Below are 15,996 nucleotides of genomic sequence, written 5' to 3' on the forward strand. Positions count from 1 at the left end.
GGGCATTTTGCTGTCCATTGCAAGCCTACCAGAGCAGAGTGCTATGTCCCCCCACCAGCCTGTCCTGGCCACCCAGGGTCAAGAGGAACACGAGAAGGCAAAGAAAACTGACAGCACACCTCCCGTAAGACGAACAAAGCAAATGGAGGAAGACACAGCGGAATAACTCATGGGGACCCCTGGCAAAATCGAACTGCCAGACGAGAGAAAAGATGACTTTAATAAATAATAATAGCACTTAAGGAGATTCCATTAAAACATAAAAAGACTCTAGGCAACTAAAAAATATTATTTTCAAAGTAAAAACAATTTCATAGATTAATGAGAGAAGAGGATGGTCATTTTTGAGCACTGAATTAGTGTCCTGAAAAAATAAATGGAAGAAATACTTTTAAACACAGGTCACAGAGAAAAAGACAGTATGTCTTTTAGAATTCAGTTGCAAATACAAAAATCACTGTCGTTGTTTTAAGCAGAAAGGAATTTCATAGGAGGAAATGGGTGTTTGCAAAATTGTGAGGTGCTAGGTTAAGCCCCAGAACTAACCCAACAAGTTACCACCTCTGCCACAGTCGGGAAGATGGGAGCCACTGGCCCCAGTGCGGACTCCAGGACCCCCACCTCAGCCTGGTGCCAACAGAGAGGGTGCCTATGCTATGCCTCTCAATACCCACAGCTAGTAGCCAGAGGCTAGGGCTCTGTCACTGCTGCCGCAAGAAAAGCAAAGGCCTCCACAGCTGTGCAGCAAAGGCAGTAATCCCCCTCGCTCCGCCTCCTGCCTGGGTTCCTATGCTTGGTGGAAGCCAGGTTAAAGGCAGAACCCAAGCTGAAAGAAAGTCTGAGAAAGGTGGCCTTTGATTTTCCTAAATCTAACATACATGAAAACACATTAGAAGTTTAGAATCATATTACCTGCCATAGATGATGTAGTGGACGTTTGTCACTAATGCCTGTCTGGCAGAATCCCCCACAATTCTGTACTTCACCAATTTTAGGATGTATTTCACCAATTCTAGGACGCACACTGTTTTTTCACAATGCAACGTGTCTGAAATCACGTGCTTCTGACCATCAATGGCATCTTAGATTCCCCTCATTTTAGGGAACACCCAGTCAAACAAAAGGGAGAGTAAATGCTCAGTGAATGTTGGCTATTACAATCACTAATCTCGTCAAAAGAGAGGGGAGATCAGCGGCCGCTGTGATATTTTAGAATTGGTTGAGCATCTCATTATGTTAGAAACTAGAAGGACAGACGATTCTTATTTTGTACCATGATGCTCAAATGTAGCAGTCTGTACATTTTATATCTGTAATTTGCAAATACAAAATCCAACGATCAGCATCTGCACAGTAGTTGGCAAATCAAATCTCCAACAGTATAGCAGGAACACGAACTATTCTGAGGACAAAAATAGAACCTGAAATGATTTTGAGGCAAGGTGGAGGCAATGCTTAGGAAAAACTAAAAACAGCAACGTGGAACAACTTGTTCCACGTTGATGATTTTAATGTAAATTTTTATGAAAGACGCCACAGCACCTGGGAATTAAGTAAATAAATGTGGACATAACCAATAAGCACAACTTTGTCATTGCTCTTTAGCTAAAATGCAGAGATTTGGTTTTGAAAGAAGAAACATCTTCCAAAAATAGAAGACACTTGATACATAGCGAGGTGTAATCCATTTTTAAGTTTTAGAGGCACTATTTCAACTGTTTTAAGAGTTACTGTTAACCTTTCTAGATGGGATCTTTAGGGGTTAACTATCTTTTGTTGGTTTGTAAAGTGGCCCCCCACATGGAGGGCAAGGAGAGACTGAAGAAAGAGGCAGACCACTCCAGGTTGGCAGGTGGCAAGGGAACTCATGTACAGGGCTTGTCTTGGGCAGCCACAAGACGAGTAGACCTCCAAACCCGCCTGCCAGAATCTTAGTTTGTAGAGAGGCCTTACCTGGCTCCAGCCACACATCCAGTCCAGGTGATCTCAGTAACACCTTACTGTCTCAGGGCTGCGTCCTTGAAACAGCTGAGGCTATTGGAATGGTGGGCAGAAGTACATCCCAAGGACAGACAAGGGGGTCAGGAGCTGCCAATTGCCAGGTCCAGCTGTAGGGTCAATTGGTAGTCACGTCCTCTCCATGACCTCCCCCAACATCTTTCAAAATCTAAGTCTTTAAGAGAATTGTTTCTTTTACATACTCATTTGAATTACTTGAATGAGATCACCTCTAGCTGAGCCTCCAGCATTTGAAAAGATAAAATAGACACTGCGCTTTGTGTTCTGCACAAGCAAACACAGTGCTCAGGACCACATAACAGACCTCTAATTGGACTGGCAGTCAAGGTCCGATGCCTCTAAGTGCTGAGCTGCCCGGATTTTCCCTGTCAGAGCACTTAGCGAGCTGTTGTGAAGTGCTGGATTTATTCTCTCTCTGCACTCAGACAGCAAGCGTCACCTCAGTCTTGTTATTTTTCATCCCCAGTACCTGACCCAGGGTAGACTCAATAAACACAGTGAATAAATTAATTGTCAAATGAATGAATTGTTGAGCAATAGTCCTGTGAAAAGAAATACTCCAAGTGTACTGACATTCAAAATATTCCTGACATCGTCTCTCAGGTTTTGGCATAGTATTTTCCTCCAGGGAAGGAGGCAGAATTACAAAGTAGCTGAGTCTGTCTGTATAGGAAAGTCCCTTCTTATAAAATTTTTTAAAAATATTTTACTGTGAGGGGCTGGTCCGGTGGCATAGCAGTTAGGTTCACACGCTTTGCTTCTGGGGCCCAGGGTTCACTGGTTTGGATCCCAGGTGTGGACCTACACACCACTTATCAAGCTATGCTGCGGAAGGCATCCCACATAAAAAATGGAGGAAGATGGGCATGAATCTTAGCTCAGGGCTAATCTTCCTCAAATATATATATATTTTTTACTGTGAAACGTAGCACACACACACATAAAAGGGAAAGAAAAATATACGCACAGTTTAACATGCAGATATAAAGTGAACACTTAGGTAACACTTAGGACCCAGGTCAAGAAATAGACCACCGCTAGGACCCCAGAAGCACCTCCCCCTCTACACTCTCAACTCACCTCCTGCAACACCTGCCAGCACCTGCCAGCCACCACACTCTCCCTTTCCTCTCGAAGTAACCAACATTGACGGGAATAATTTTTTATTTGTTTTACCATCTATGTTCAAATTCCTAAATTATATGGTTTAATTTAATTCCTTTAAATAGTGAGTTTCCTTGGTTCATCAAGATTAGGTTATGGTTTAAGCTTTTCAAGAATATTTCATGTCTAGTAGGCAAAGAAAGAATCGCACTTGAAGTGCTAGCTAAAAAACAAAGCCTCTGGTTGTATCACACACAGATATAGTTTTACAAACACCGGCCATTTTCAGACAGTTAGAAAAAGAACAATAGAATAAAAATAATTCCTAGCAACACGTTTATTTAAGCCTTAGCTAAGCTTTCATTTACAAGCAAATATTTTCAAGGGAAAAAAAAAAAAAATCACGAGACAATATTTTCAAATGTTATACCATCTACATAAAAATTAAACTTGCAGAATTTACAAATTAATATTCTGAGCAGACAGATAAATTATACATCCTTTTGCAAAATCCAATCTACAGCACTGAAAAATTCATACAGCTACAACATAAGACATTCTCTCTTTACAATCTACCTATTTACATAACTTTTCCCACTGCAGAGGATACAGTTTTCATCATAGCTACCAAAGTTTGCAAACATAGTGTATTTAAAATATACGTAGCAGCATATAAAAAAATTAGATAAAAGGGGAAGGAAATACTACTATTAAATAAAAATGAAATTAAAAGGTGATAATAGAAACAACTCCATAGGAAAATAGACCAAAATATATTTCTGTTAGGACATCAAAAATGTTTCCCATCACAGAATGTATGCACAGCACTAATAAAACAACTTGACAGCATTTTAGTCCTGAGCACGGAATATAACACAGCTGCAAAACTTTGGTCAATACAAGTAAACATCAACATTTAACACAAACTGTTTAATATTCTTTGTTAGTAGATTCAGGTCAATTCCACCTCATGAAAAATCATCAATAATATTCTCATATCCTTTTTTTTCCCATTACATTAAAAGAGCTTTGAAATTTGGGAACTCTCCATAGATAGATATAAATACCAGACAAATGAACCACAATTTGACTAACATTCCCAATATGTTTAAATATGTAAATCATCTGAACAGACTATATGAATGAGTTAACAGTGGACTGCATTAACAGGTGTATTTTCTGGCTGTCACAAAAGCAGACATCTTCTAATTCAAATAATTTGAAGGTGTTTTTTATAGCCAGGCACAAAAACCTCCAGCTACAATAAAAGTGCGAATCAAGCAGTATATCAATTATAGGATATATATGTATTGATAGATATTAAAATTAAGCACACAGGATAGTACACAATTTTATTAGAATACCATTTATATTCAGCAGTTGGATTCAGGTATATTTTCCAGTTAATACCATTCATAAGTTTTTGCCTAATAAATGCAGGGCAACATTTTCCATCAAGGACATATGAGTATAATCACAGTATTCCGTTTATGACTGTCTTCATTCATGGTTAACTACTGGCCGTATCTTCCCCCAGATCTCCTGTGTCAGAGACCTGCCCATCTTGCAAATTGCGAGCCTTCCAGATTCTCACTGTTCGATCACTACAAAACAATAAATTAAAAATGAACATGTGAAAAGAGGCAGAAAGATAAACAAATAGCTCTTAGAATTACTTATAATGGAAACAATTTCTGAAGAGGTCTTTAATAGATGTAAGTAAAAATATACACTGCCCCATAAGTATAGCAAACAGGTACCCACAAAATGATATTAAAAATAGCTCATATTATCAAGGGCTAACTATGTGCCAGGCATTGTTACCATGTGCCCTTTACATACATTAATGCATTTAATTCTCTTTACCTACCATACGAGATAGGTAATGCTATTATCACCTTTTTTTTTAAAGATTTTATTTTTTCCTTTTTCTCCCCCAAAGCCCCCAGGAACATAGTTGTATATTCTTAGTTATGGGTCCTTCTAGTTGTGGCATGTGGGACGCCGCCTCAGCATGGCTTGATGAGCGGTGCCATGTCTGTGCCCAGGATCCGAACTGGCGAAACACTGGGCTGCTGCAGTGGATCCTGCGAATTTAACCACTCGGCCACGGGGCCGGCCCCTATTATCCCCTTTTTATTGATGCACAAATTGAGGCCCAGGGAGGTTAAGTAATTTGCCTAAGATCAAAAAGGAACTGATAGAGCCAAGATTTGAACCTAGGCAGTCTGGTCCCAGCGCCCCATCTCTTAACCACTACACTGGATCTGCACTCATTATTTCCGAAAACAACATGTGATATGACATGGTCAGAAGACTTCAGGCACAACAGCCCTGAGTAAGGTCACAGTGAGGCCTGTGGGAAGGGAGGGGGCTGGGGCTGGGATTCTGGGGAATTGGTGAATCTGGCAACAGCAAGGAAGAATTATCTCATCTGAGATCAGCATAAGTCCACAGAAAAAGCAGGAGGCTATGGAGAGGTGGACTAATACTCCATTTATCATAGAATACAGAAGATTAAAAGTGTTTCTGGGGCTGGCCCAGTGGCATAGCAGTTAAGTTCGCTCATTCCGCTTCAGCGGTCTGGGGTTCGCCGGCTGGGATCCCGGGTACAGACATGTGGGACACTGCCTCAGCATGGCTTGATGAGTGGTGCCATGTCCACACCCAGGATCTGAACTGGTGAAACCCTGGGCCGCCGAAGCCGAGCGCACGAACTTAACCACTTGGCCACAGGGCCGGCCCCTCTTTGGCTTTTCTTGTTAAGAACATTGCAAGAAAAAAGTCGTTGACAATAAGGAAAAATTGATTAACCTTACTTGTAATGTAGTAACCTCATTAAATTTTACATGATTATTTCTTTAGTCTGTAAGTTTCTTGAACTACTAATTCTTTGCTAATGTTGACGGATGTTATCTGAACTTATTTTTAAAAATAAGTTTAGTTGAGGGACAGGCCTGGTGGCTTGGCGGTTAAGTTGGTGCACTCTGCTTTGGCAGCCCGGGGTTTGCTGGTTTGGATCCCTGGTGCAGACCTACACACAACTTATCGAGCCATGCTGTGGTAGGCATCCCACATATAAAGTAGAGGAAGATGGGCACAGATGTTAGCACAAGGCCAGTCTTGCTTAGCAAAAAGAGGAGGATTGGCAGCAGATGGTAGCTCAGGGCTAATCTTCCTCAAAAAAAAAAAATGTTTTTGAGGAAACTTGCTTCTGTTCACCCAGCATGTGGATCCTGGGGACCAGTTATCAACACATTTCTTACCATGTTTCTCACGGCTTAAAGGAAATGTTGCTTTTCTCCAATTTCCTAATAAACCCAAAGCCAAAAGAATGAGAGTTTCCATAGAATTTTATAGTTAAAAGGCACTTCAGAGATTATGTAGTCCATTTCAAGGATAAAAAGTTTAGTGACTTGTCCAATGTAACACAGTAGAGGGCAGAGCTGAGCCTAGAATCCAGGTGTTTAATCAATAGTCTTCTCACCAACCCACAGAGCACATGTCCATTGATAACAGCAAGGGGATATGTTCATTCATCTCTCCCTTTCATCCACTGCATTTATTCATTCAACCATCCATTCAACAAATGTTTATTGAGAACCTGCTATGTGCCAGGCACTATTCCAGATGTTTGGGATACATTTTTTCAAATAAATAAATAAAAATTAAAAACAAAACCTCCTGCCTTTGCAGATGATATATTCCAGCAAGAAGAGACAGACAATAAACTATAATAAATAACTAAATTATAAAGTTTATTAGAAGGTGATAAAAGCTATAGAAAAAGTAAAGACAGAGCGTGGTGAAGTGGATCAGGAGTGCTAGGTGATAGGAGAGACCGTATTTTAAAACAAATGGCAAGGAAAGACATAGAAGAAGGTCAGGATCTCTGAGGGCAAAGCATTCCAGGCACAGGGAGCAGCCAGGGCAAATGTCACTCCTAAGGCAGGCGTGAACTTGGTATGTTCAAGGACCAGCAAAGAGGTTACTGGAGTTGCAAGAGAAGAAAGATGAGATGATTGAACTGCCAGTACTGGCCGTGACAGAGTCAATTGTGCCAGGTTCGTTCTCCTGCTGTAAACAAAGTGAAAATTTGACAATATATATGGAACAACTGTTTTCAGACACTGGGCAATGGGCAGTGCAGGGCTGTGATCCCTGAGAAAAGGGACAACAGAGAAGGTGAGCTCTGTGATAGCCCTGGCTTTCAGTCCAGAAGCACTTTCCAGACTATAGCACAGGGAGGGGGAACCCAAACAGAATCACTGAGTTGAAGAGATAGAAGTAAAAATCTGGGAATTGTGAAGTAGGTGGAATTTGCAGAACCGAGTAAAGAAGAGGAGAGAGCTATGCAGAAAGAACTCGAGAGCTATGGGAAGAGAACTCCACAAATCTACACTGGATACCTCTTTGACTGAATGCTGAGCTTCACATGAGTAGAGTAAGACTAAGGGCCAGACAAAAAACAACAATTCCCAGAGTTCACAGAGGGTTACGAAATGTTCAAGTTCTGACCAGGAAAGTAGAGAGAGATCATCAAACACCCAGGATATTCAATAGAAATCCAAGAGTTAAAAACAAGTCTCAAAAAGATGAAGCTGAACCACAAGTAACTTAACTGCCTGACAAAGCCCAACACTCTTTAAAGGAATAAAATAAAATTCAGACACTCAAAACACAACATTATAAGGTTCACCGTTCAAGAAAACATTCCTGACCTAAAAGAAGCAGAAAAAATGAGACCCATAATCACAAGAAAAATCAACGAGTGACAACAGATCCAGAAATATCAGATATGATGGAATTACCATACAAGGACTTTAAGTTATGAAGTGTTTCAGTTTCCCGGCCTGTAAAATCGGGACTACTATAACACTTACCTTCTACAGTTCTTATAAAGACCAAATGAGTTAATGACGGGGAAGCACCTAGAACAATGCCTGGCAGATACTAGGCCCTATATAAATGTTTGTTAAATAAGTAGATCTAATTTGAAAATAGGCCTTCTGATATTATTAGCTTTTTTCCTGATTTTTAAGTTACATACTAAATACATTTGTATCTAACGCACCATGGGTAAACTGAGAAAAAGTTCAGTTCTTCAAAAATAAAACTGTATCATGGAAGAGAGGTAAATATAGCGAATCATAGCTCACGCACCAGACCTCAGTGATACACAATACTTTTATAGTCTTATATTGAGTGTCCCACAGCTTTGAGGGGTACTAAGTTATTTCCAGTAAATTATCAAGGACACAAGTTTCCAAGGGAATAAACAAAAGTGGTAACTCTTAAGAAAGTAAGGCGTCTTGGAAATAGCATCAATGAAGCATCAAAGGTAAGCACATTAGAAAAACACAAAATATGTCAGCTTTGATGTACTTTAGAGATGAAGGAAAGTAAATCTAAACGAAAAGAAGGACTCAATGAAAACAGCACCAATAATAAGAGATGCCACAGAAATATAGCCAAGGTTTCAAAATAAAATCAAGATATTCATGCAATTAGGATAGAAGGAATCAAGAAAGTGCCCAAATTAAGTAACATAACTGGTGCACAAACGACATAAGGAGATTTTCAAGATAGATATTCATGAGAAATTACATGTTAACTGAATGAGACCAGTGCCTTACATTACAGTGTATGTGCTTTCCTTTCCAAAGTAAAGTCCCAACATCTCTCTACCTCCTTCAAGCAGCTTCTTAAAGTCACTTTCTCAGTGAGGCCTTTGCTGACACCCTATTATGTAACCCCACCCCATGATACTCTCATCCCCCTTCCCTGTTTTATTTTTCTCCACAGCACCTATCACCATCTAACAGATTTTACTTATTTATTTTCTTGTCTTCTCCTTAGAAGGTAAACTGGGGTTTGGATCTGTTTTTGTTTACTGCTCTATTCCCAAGAGTCTGGAACAGTGCCCGGCACATAGGAGATTCATCATGAATGAATACATGAACAATGGATCAATCAATCTAGCCATCCTAAGAGGGAGGAAGTGGATATACTACTATGTACTTATACTTTAAAGGGAGGTGGAAGGGGTACCAAGAGATTTTTTTAAATAATTTGTTCTAAATGTGAAGAATTGCAAGTATGTCACCTTTCTGGGAAAAAAAAAATCTTTAGAAATTAGTCGTCTATGAATGATTTTTTTAAAAATTAAAATCCCCAGAGGTAGATCTGGCAGCAGACTTTCCATTATAAGCCTAGTGCTAATACAGGGGTAACACTATTGTCATATAAACTGGGGAGCCCACAGTGTAGACAGGAAAAATAAATGAGACATCTTAAACAGACATTAGAAGGACTATAACAAAAGAAGGATTTCATATGTTCTATATTTCCAGATATTTACAACTTAGCATACTTATTAAATCTGAACACAAGTAACCAAGACAGAGAAAAATCAAATAGGAAAAACTTACTCAGCTGCAGTAAAAATGTGGGTGGAATTAACACATATGGCATTGATAGGACTATCATGGCCCTTCATCTCTCCGACTGGCACAAAAGTATCCATGTTCCAGAGTTTCAAAATGCCCCCTCTGCAGCCACTGAGCAAAACTGGGTGACCTGGCACCACTCCGAGGGCACACACCCAATCCTTATGTGCATTTGGAACTTGCTGAGAGAAAAAAAGAGAAATCAGCAGCTTAAGGGGAGCCTTCCAAACAGACATTTTCACACCAAAATAAGTTATAAGCATTTTTTTAATATAAAACAATACTTGGAACACTGAATGGCCTGGAAACTGAAAAAATCATTTCCTTTGCAATCGCTCTTAGTGATTTAAAGAAATAAATCTGTAATTTTCTCCCCATTTTGCCTCACTAATTATCATCAGTTTTATCAGTATTAAAGGCCTATAATGTTAAAAATCTTTAGAATCTGAAAGACCTGGAAAGTGTACAGAATTTTTCAAACATCACCTTCTCTTCATAGGCACACCTTTCTCCAAAACGTACTGAATGTAAGTTTGAAAACTACAACTGAGTATGTGGACTATAAGAAATGCCTCATAAAATGACTGCCTCAAACCTTTGGTAGAGAACATAGAAGCCTTAAGCTTTTGTAGGAGACCAGAGCTAACCTATATATTTCATAAAGAGCAAACAAGAATTATCATACTACATGACTATATTTTATGCATAAAGGTATTTATATGCACAACATAAAAGTCACAACATGAATGTATTTCTATAAAAGAAAAGCTTTGAATGCAATATACACATCTGTTGCCAAGCTTTTTCTATTAATATTCCTGCTACTTATTCATTTTGTTTTCAACTGGTTGCAAGCGGGAAATTGGTAGCAAGTGCAATACACACACACTCAGACACATATAAGGAAAAGCTTGAAAGTGAGAATAATTCCATCTGTTAACTAATTTTTTCTCCTGGGAATTAGGGAAAAACACCAATATTTGATTATATTGACACAACACTTCAACCCAACTATCATTCTGTAGGAAATGAGAGAATCACCAATTCTGGATGCATGAAAACACTCTTGCAGATGAGAAATCACTTACACTACTCTTGAGTTTAGCTAAACGTGGTACTCTATAGAATATGTGGACATAAAACAAACACAAAACAAAACGAGGAAGTGTAACTGCTCTGCTCCAAGACTGATTTTATTTCATGAACACATGCAAGGAGCAATCCCAGATCTTTCAACTCTTATCAGTGTCTATTCTCCTCTTATCTACAAGGGATTATTAAATGTTCAACATTGATTTCTCCTAATTAGGAACTCTAGTGGGTGATGATGAAACATTCCTTAAGAGGAAGTTCTGATTAATATTATTCCTAAACAGTAAAAATCTACATAGACGCTCTTCAAGTTCTTAAATAGACTACTAAGTGGCCTTCCATCCCATGAAAAGGTTTTGCATTACCTACCTGTAGAAGGTCTTTTTGCGCTAAGTCCCATTTCTTGATTCCATTGTCTCTGGACCCACTAAACAGGTTGTCCCCTTGTATGGTTAGTGCCTCGATGCCATCATAATGAGGGGGTTCAAAATTGTGTGTGGGACTCACAGTTCCAAGAGCTCCTTCAGTTACATCAAACATCTAAAAAAGGCAGAAAGAAAGCAGTCATCCTATTTAACTTAAATGTGTTCATTCATAAAACACATACACATGTATATTAATCAGACATGATTTGCTTTACTACGATATTTTACTAAGTTAAATAAATCAACCTGGTATGCATGACTCAGGGTGAATCTGAGCCCTATCCTCACACTATTTTTGCTTATGTGTCACATGCTTACACGTCTGTAGGCTTTTAAGAAAGGCAACCAATTTTTTAAGAAAGGCAAACCATGTATGAGTGTGCAAATGATATGTTCAATAATAAAAATACTACAAATCAATCCAGTTGAAATTCAAATAAATGAAATGATTGCTATTTAATTACCATTAGGTAGCTCTGCAATCCTGGTGGTCATCTCAAATTCCCCAAAGTTGCTATTCAAAACCTTTTCACTTTCCTCAGTTGCCCTCATCTCTTCCCGCCGATGCCCTTGTGCTTCCCTGAAAAGGCTACCTTGATCAAAAGTAAACTTTTTTGGACCTGCCCCTCCATTCCAAAGTTTTCTTTTTATCTTCAAAGTTTCTCTTCCCTTCCCTTCTTTTCAGATGCTAAAGCATCCTTACTTCTCCCCAAGGTTCACATCTTTGATCTGATTCTAACTCCTCCTCCCAGCTTCATCACTTGCCACCACTTTACTCTTCTCCTCATGCTTTCTCTCTCCACTGAGTCCATTTCCTAAGCATATAAACATGCTCAAATCTACTGGATACAAAAGCCTTGTCCTTTAACCATTCTATTTTCCAGTCACTAACCCCTTACTCACCTCTTAATCAAAGTTTCTGGAAACAGTACTTACACTTTTCCTCTCTCTCTTTCTTACTGTATCCTCTTTCTATTCCTATTGGTTCTTACAGGTATCTCCCAAGGCTGACTCCTGTCAACTTTTCTCTCCTTTGTCCATCTCATCCACCCTAAGTCCTTGAACCTCTGCTTCTCTTTGAATGGCTCCCAAACCTACATGTCTAGTCATAACTTATCTTGAGCTCTGGACTTGCCTTTCTAATGGCTTGCTGGCCTACATGAGAATGTCCTCTGTTAGTGTTTCAAAGTTAACATTTCCAGAATCAAACTATGCATCTTTCCTCATCTTATCTGCTAATTTCATAAAATCTGAAGACCATAATATGCTCAGTACAAAAGATGGTAACAATGAGACTTAAGCATTAGTTGGATGACTGAGCCAAAATTATCAAATCCCCCCCAACCTATCTTCTATGAAAAATGAGAATACATGATTGAATAAAATGATAAAATTGGGAACTATGAGTGAGGAAAAGATCAGGAAGAAAAAGCAAAGGCTAGAAATGGGAAAAAAGAAAACTGATTAAGAGAAAGAGGCCGTGGACAAGTCTGAATACTTCAAATGTATCATTTAATAGAAGAATATCATTCAACAACTTTATTATACACACTTTGATGTAATGATCCTTGGAGCCAGTGATGATTAGATCTTGTCCATTGGAAATCTGATCTACAGTAAGGCACATAACAGGGCCTAGGTGTCCCGTTAACTTTCCTGTAGATTGAAACCTTTAAAAAGAAAGAAAAATAATTTTCTTTGAAACTATTTCTTAGCATGCTGAGCCTAAGCCTCAACATAAATAATCTACATTCTTTGATAAAATTGTTCACTTTTGGGGGCCAGGTTGGTGGCGTAGTAGTTGGGGTTGGGGCTCTCTGCTTCAGTGGCCAGAGGTTCATGGGTTCAGATCCCAGGCTCAGACCTACACCACTCATCAAGCCATGCTGTGGCAGCAACCCACATACAAAAATGGAAGAAGACTGGTACAGATGTTAGCTCAGGGCCAGTCTTCCTCAAGCAAAAAGGGGAGGATAGGCAAAAGATGTTAGCTCAGGGCCAACCGTCTGCATCAAAAAAAAAAATTGTTCACTGTTTAAAAAATTTTATCTCCACATCTTATGTAACTCTGTTCAAATTAGAGTGAAAAAAAATGGCCAAACTAATGTGTTCTATGATGGAAGTGGGAAGAATCTAAAGAAGTTATTCCAAATCTGACTAATGTCACTTAGGTAATAAACAAAAAGGCAGCAAAAGTCCAAAAACTCCAAATTAAGTACAGGTAAACCTTAATCTGCTACCTGTCCAAAAATGTGATAGACATGTATGACTGGTGTCATTAGGTCCAATTTGGAATTTGATTTAAACAACTAAGTCACGAATATAACTACAAAATCGATAACAATATAGAGAACGTAAGATTATTTTATTACACACACACAAATATTCTCACATATACACATATGCACACATCATGTTTACACATGTAGACGCATATATACATACATACATCTGTGCACACATATATGTGTGTATATGTACATCAGAAAATAGGTGGCCCATTTCATCAGTTATTATAAACATATGAAAATGACCAGGACATATATCTGTCTGACAGAAAAACGTCTGATGTCAATCATCAGGGGGTAACAATGAACCTTTGTTTCACAGTCCTACCTCAAATCAAGCTGCCAGAACACAAAGATGTATTTGGCTTCTGGGATATTACCGTTTCTCAAAAACTATTTCCAGTTACTTTGTTAGGACAAATCTATATTTAATCATGTTGCTGAAATCAATCAAGTTTCAAAGGATTTAACTTTTCAGCAAAATAAAAAGTGTAAAGATTTTCTAAAGCTGATATCTTTTCTCCCTTAAGTCATGATTTTGCGTATCTTCTTCCATGGTGCTCCTAACAGTCACCTTTAGTATCTTCAAGAACAACCAAGTCCTCACTTCCTTTCTAATTTTCTTAAGCACTGTTTTCAATTTTCTACATTTTACTTCTAAAACAGTACTTAGGACTATGGTTCCTCTCTTTCTCTTTCATCTATTTATCTATAAATTATGTTTATTATACTTTCTCAGTCATGCATTAAAATGTTACAAGTTGTAACTAGTTATTCTCAAAGTTCTCCAACTAAAGATCCCTTTGATTTACCACTGAGAAATCCCTTCTAGACGGGAAGCAGCCTGTACTACCTGAATTGCAAACTTTATTCAGTACCCTGTAATTATCTACTTAATAGCCTTTATCCTCTATTATAAGACAAACTCTAAGAAGGTGGATACCACACTTGTCTTGCTCAGCCTTTATTCCCAGTACCTACCACAGCGTTGGGGGAGTGCCTGCGATAATTGATGTTGAATAAATATTTGTTAACTAATAAATGAATATTCTCTTACTGCCAAAATTTTAAGAACTAGAAAAGAAGTAAAATCAACACTCAACTAAAGGATAAAAGCTCATACTTCATGGCAAGTAAAAATCAAATCAGGGGCTGGTCTGGTGGCACAGTGGTTAAGATCGAGGGCTCTGCTTCAGTGGCCCAGGGTTCGCAGGTTCAGATCCTGAGCATGCACCTACACACCGCTCATCAAGCCATGCTGTGGTGGCATCCCATATACAAAGTAGAGGAAGACTGGGATAGATGCTAGCTCAGGGACCCCCTTCCTCAAGCAAAAAGAGGAAGACTGGCAACAGATGTTAGATCAGAACCAATCTTTCTCATGCACACACACACACACACACACACACACACAAAATCAAATCAAAGACATAATAATGCCTTAAACATTTCAATTTCTCAATCTTTTTTCTTTTTATCCACTTTATCTTCTTAATACTTCATCTTTTACATATATTTTATTTGATAGTCACAAAACCTTTGTGAGGATTTATGTCTACAGTAGTTAAGTTTATACATGGAAAAATTTGAGATGTAAGATGTTTAAATGATGTTGCAAACGGCAATTCTTTCAAAGGCACTAGTGAAACTAGGATAAGAATCTTGGTCTCTTCCTGGTAAACAACAACTTGTAGACGAATATTAAGAGAAGCTTAGGTTTCAATTCTATTTTCTTTCATACACTTTTTTCCCCTCACAATTGGAATTAAAAGAAAGGAAGATTGAGAGTTTGCAAATGAGGACAGATGAGACATTTAGGAGTGTTAGGCTGAATAGAAAAGCCTATGGTTTTACATTAACTGCTGGGGTTATAAAAATTAGATTTCATATGCACTAATGTGTTATTAACGTCTGAAAGTTGTATTTGCCATAGAAAAGTATGTTTTCTTAAAAATTCTACCTTTTAAGATCCCACATTCTGACAGCATTTCCAGAAGCTGCGTAGAGGAAAGTCCCAGTTGGATTTAGTGCAATTTGATTGATCTGGTTCTCTCCAGAAGGAATAGCTACTGTCCGGCTGGTGCTTGCAGAACAAGCATCTCCAATGGTAACTTGACCTGAAGACCTTAACAGAAACAAAACAAAGCAAAAAAAGTCACATTTCTGCACATGAGTTCAGCTTAGAATTCCTTGAATTCCTAGGAAACTGGCTCTAGACAACAAGATCTGTATCTTTCGGTCACCATATGCACAGAACCTAGGAAAGCACCTCACAGGCACATAGTTGACACTTATAAATGTTTGATGAATAAGTGAGTAAGTGAGGGAATAAAAGAAGATGCCATGGCTTAAAATTCTTAATTTGAAAGTCTATTATAATGCTAGGAATTTAAGGCCCTGAATTAGGGATGACTAAAATATCATTCAGAAAAGATTAGATGACAAAGATAAAAAAACAACAAATGTTACAGTGCCACGAAGGACACTCATTTTCTTGCATCTTCCGGAAGTCCCCTGAGGGTGAAGCGTACCAATAATCCTTTCATCTATAAGATTTGTCCTTTTGAATTAAAGACACTAAGGGCTTTTAAAATTATTTTCAGTTTTTTGTTCACTTTA

The 15,996-nt window shown here is 38.5% G+C and overlaps 1 protein-coding gene across 23 annotated transcripts in view; it reads right to left on the reverse strand.

Moving 5' to 3' along the window:
* Positions 1–3,442: 3,442 nt before the first annotated feature.
* Positions 3,443–15,996, reverse strand: part of KIF21A (kinesin family member 21A) — a 147,603-nt gene continuing 135,049 nt past the window's right edge. For all 23 annotated transcript variants that reach the window (XM_070619385.1, XM_070619379.1, XM_070619392.1 and 20 more), the window contains 5 exons: positions 15,338–15,502; positions 12,642–12,759; positions 11,034–11,204; positions 9,555–9,754; positions 3,443–4,727 (listed from right to left, as the gene is read on the reverse strand). In XM_070619385.1, coding sequence (XP_070475486.1) covers positions 4,634–4,727; positions 9,555–9,754; positions 11,034–11,204; positions 12,642–12,759; positions 15,338–15,502 — 748 coding nt within the window. In that variant the 3' untranslated portion in view covers positions 3,443–4,633. The remainder of the gene's footprint in view (positions 4,728–9,554; positions 9,755–11,033; positions 11,205–12,641; positions 12,760–15,337; positions 15,503–15,996) is intronic.

Source organism: Equus przewalskii, chromosome 5 (assembly GCF_037783145.1).
Source record: "Equus przewalskii isolate Varuska chromosome 5, EquPr2, whole genome shotgun sequence".
NCBI lineage: Eukaryota > Metazoa > Chordata > Mammalia > Perissodactyla > Equidae > Equus > Equus przewalskii.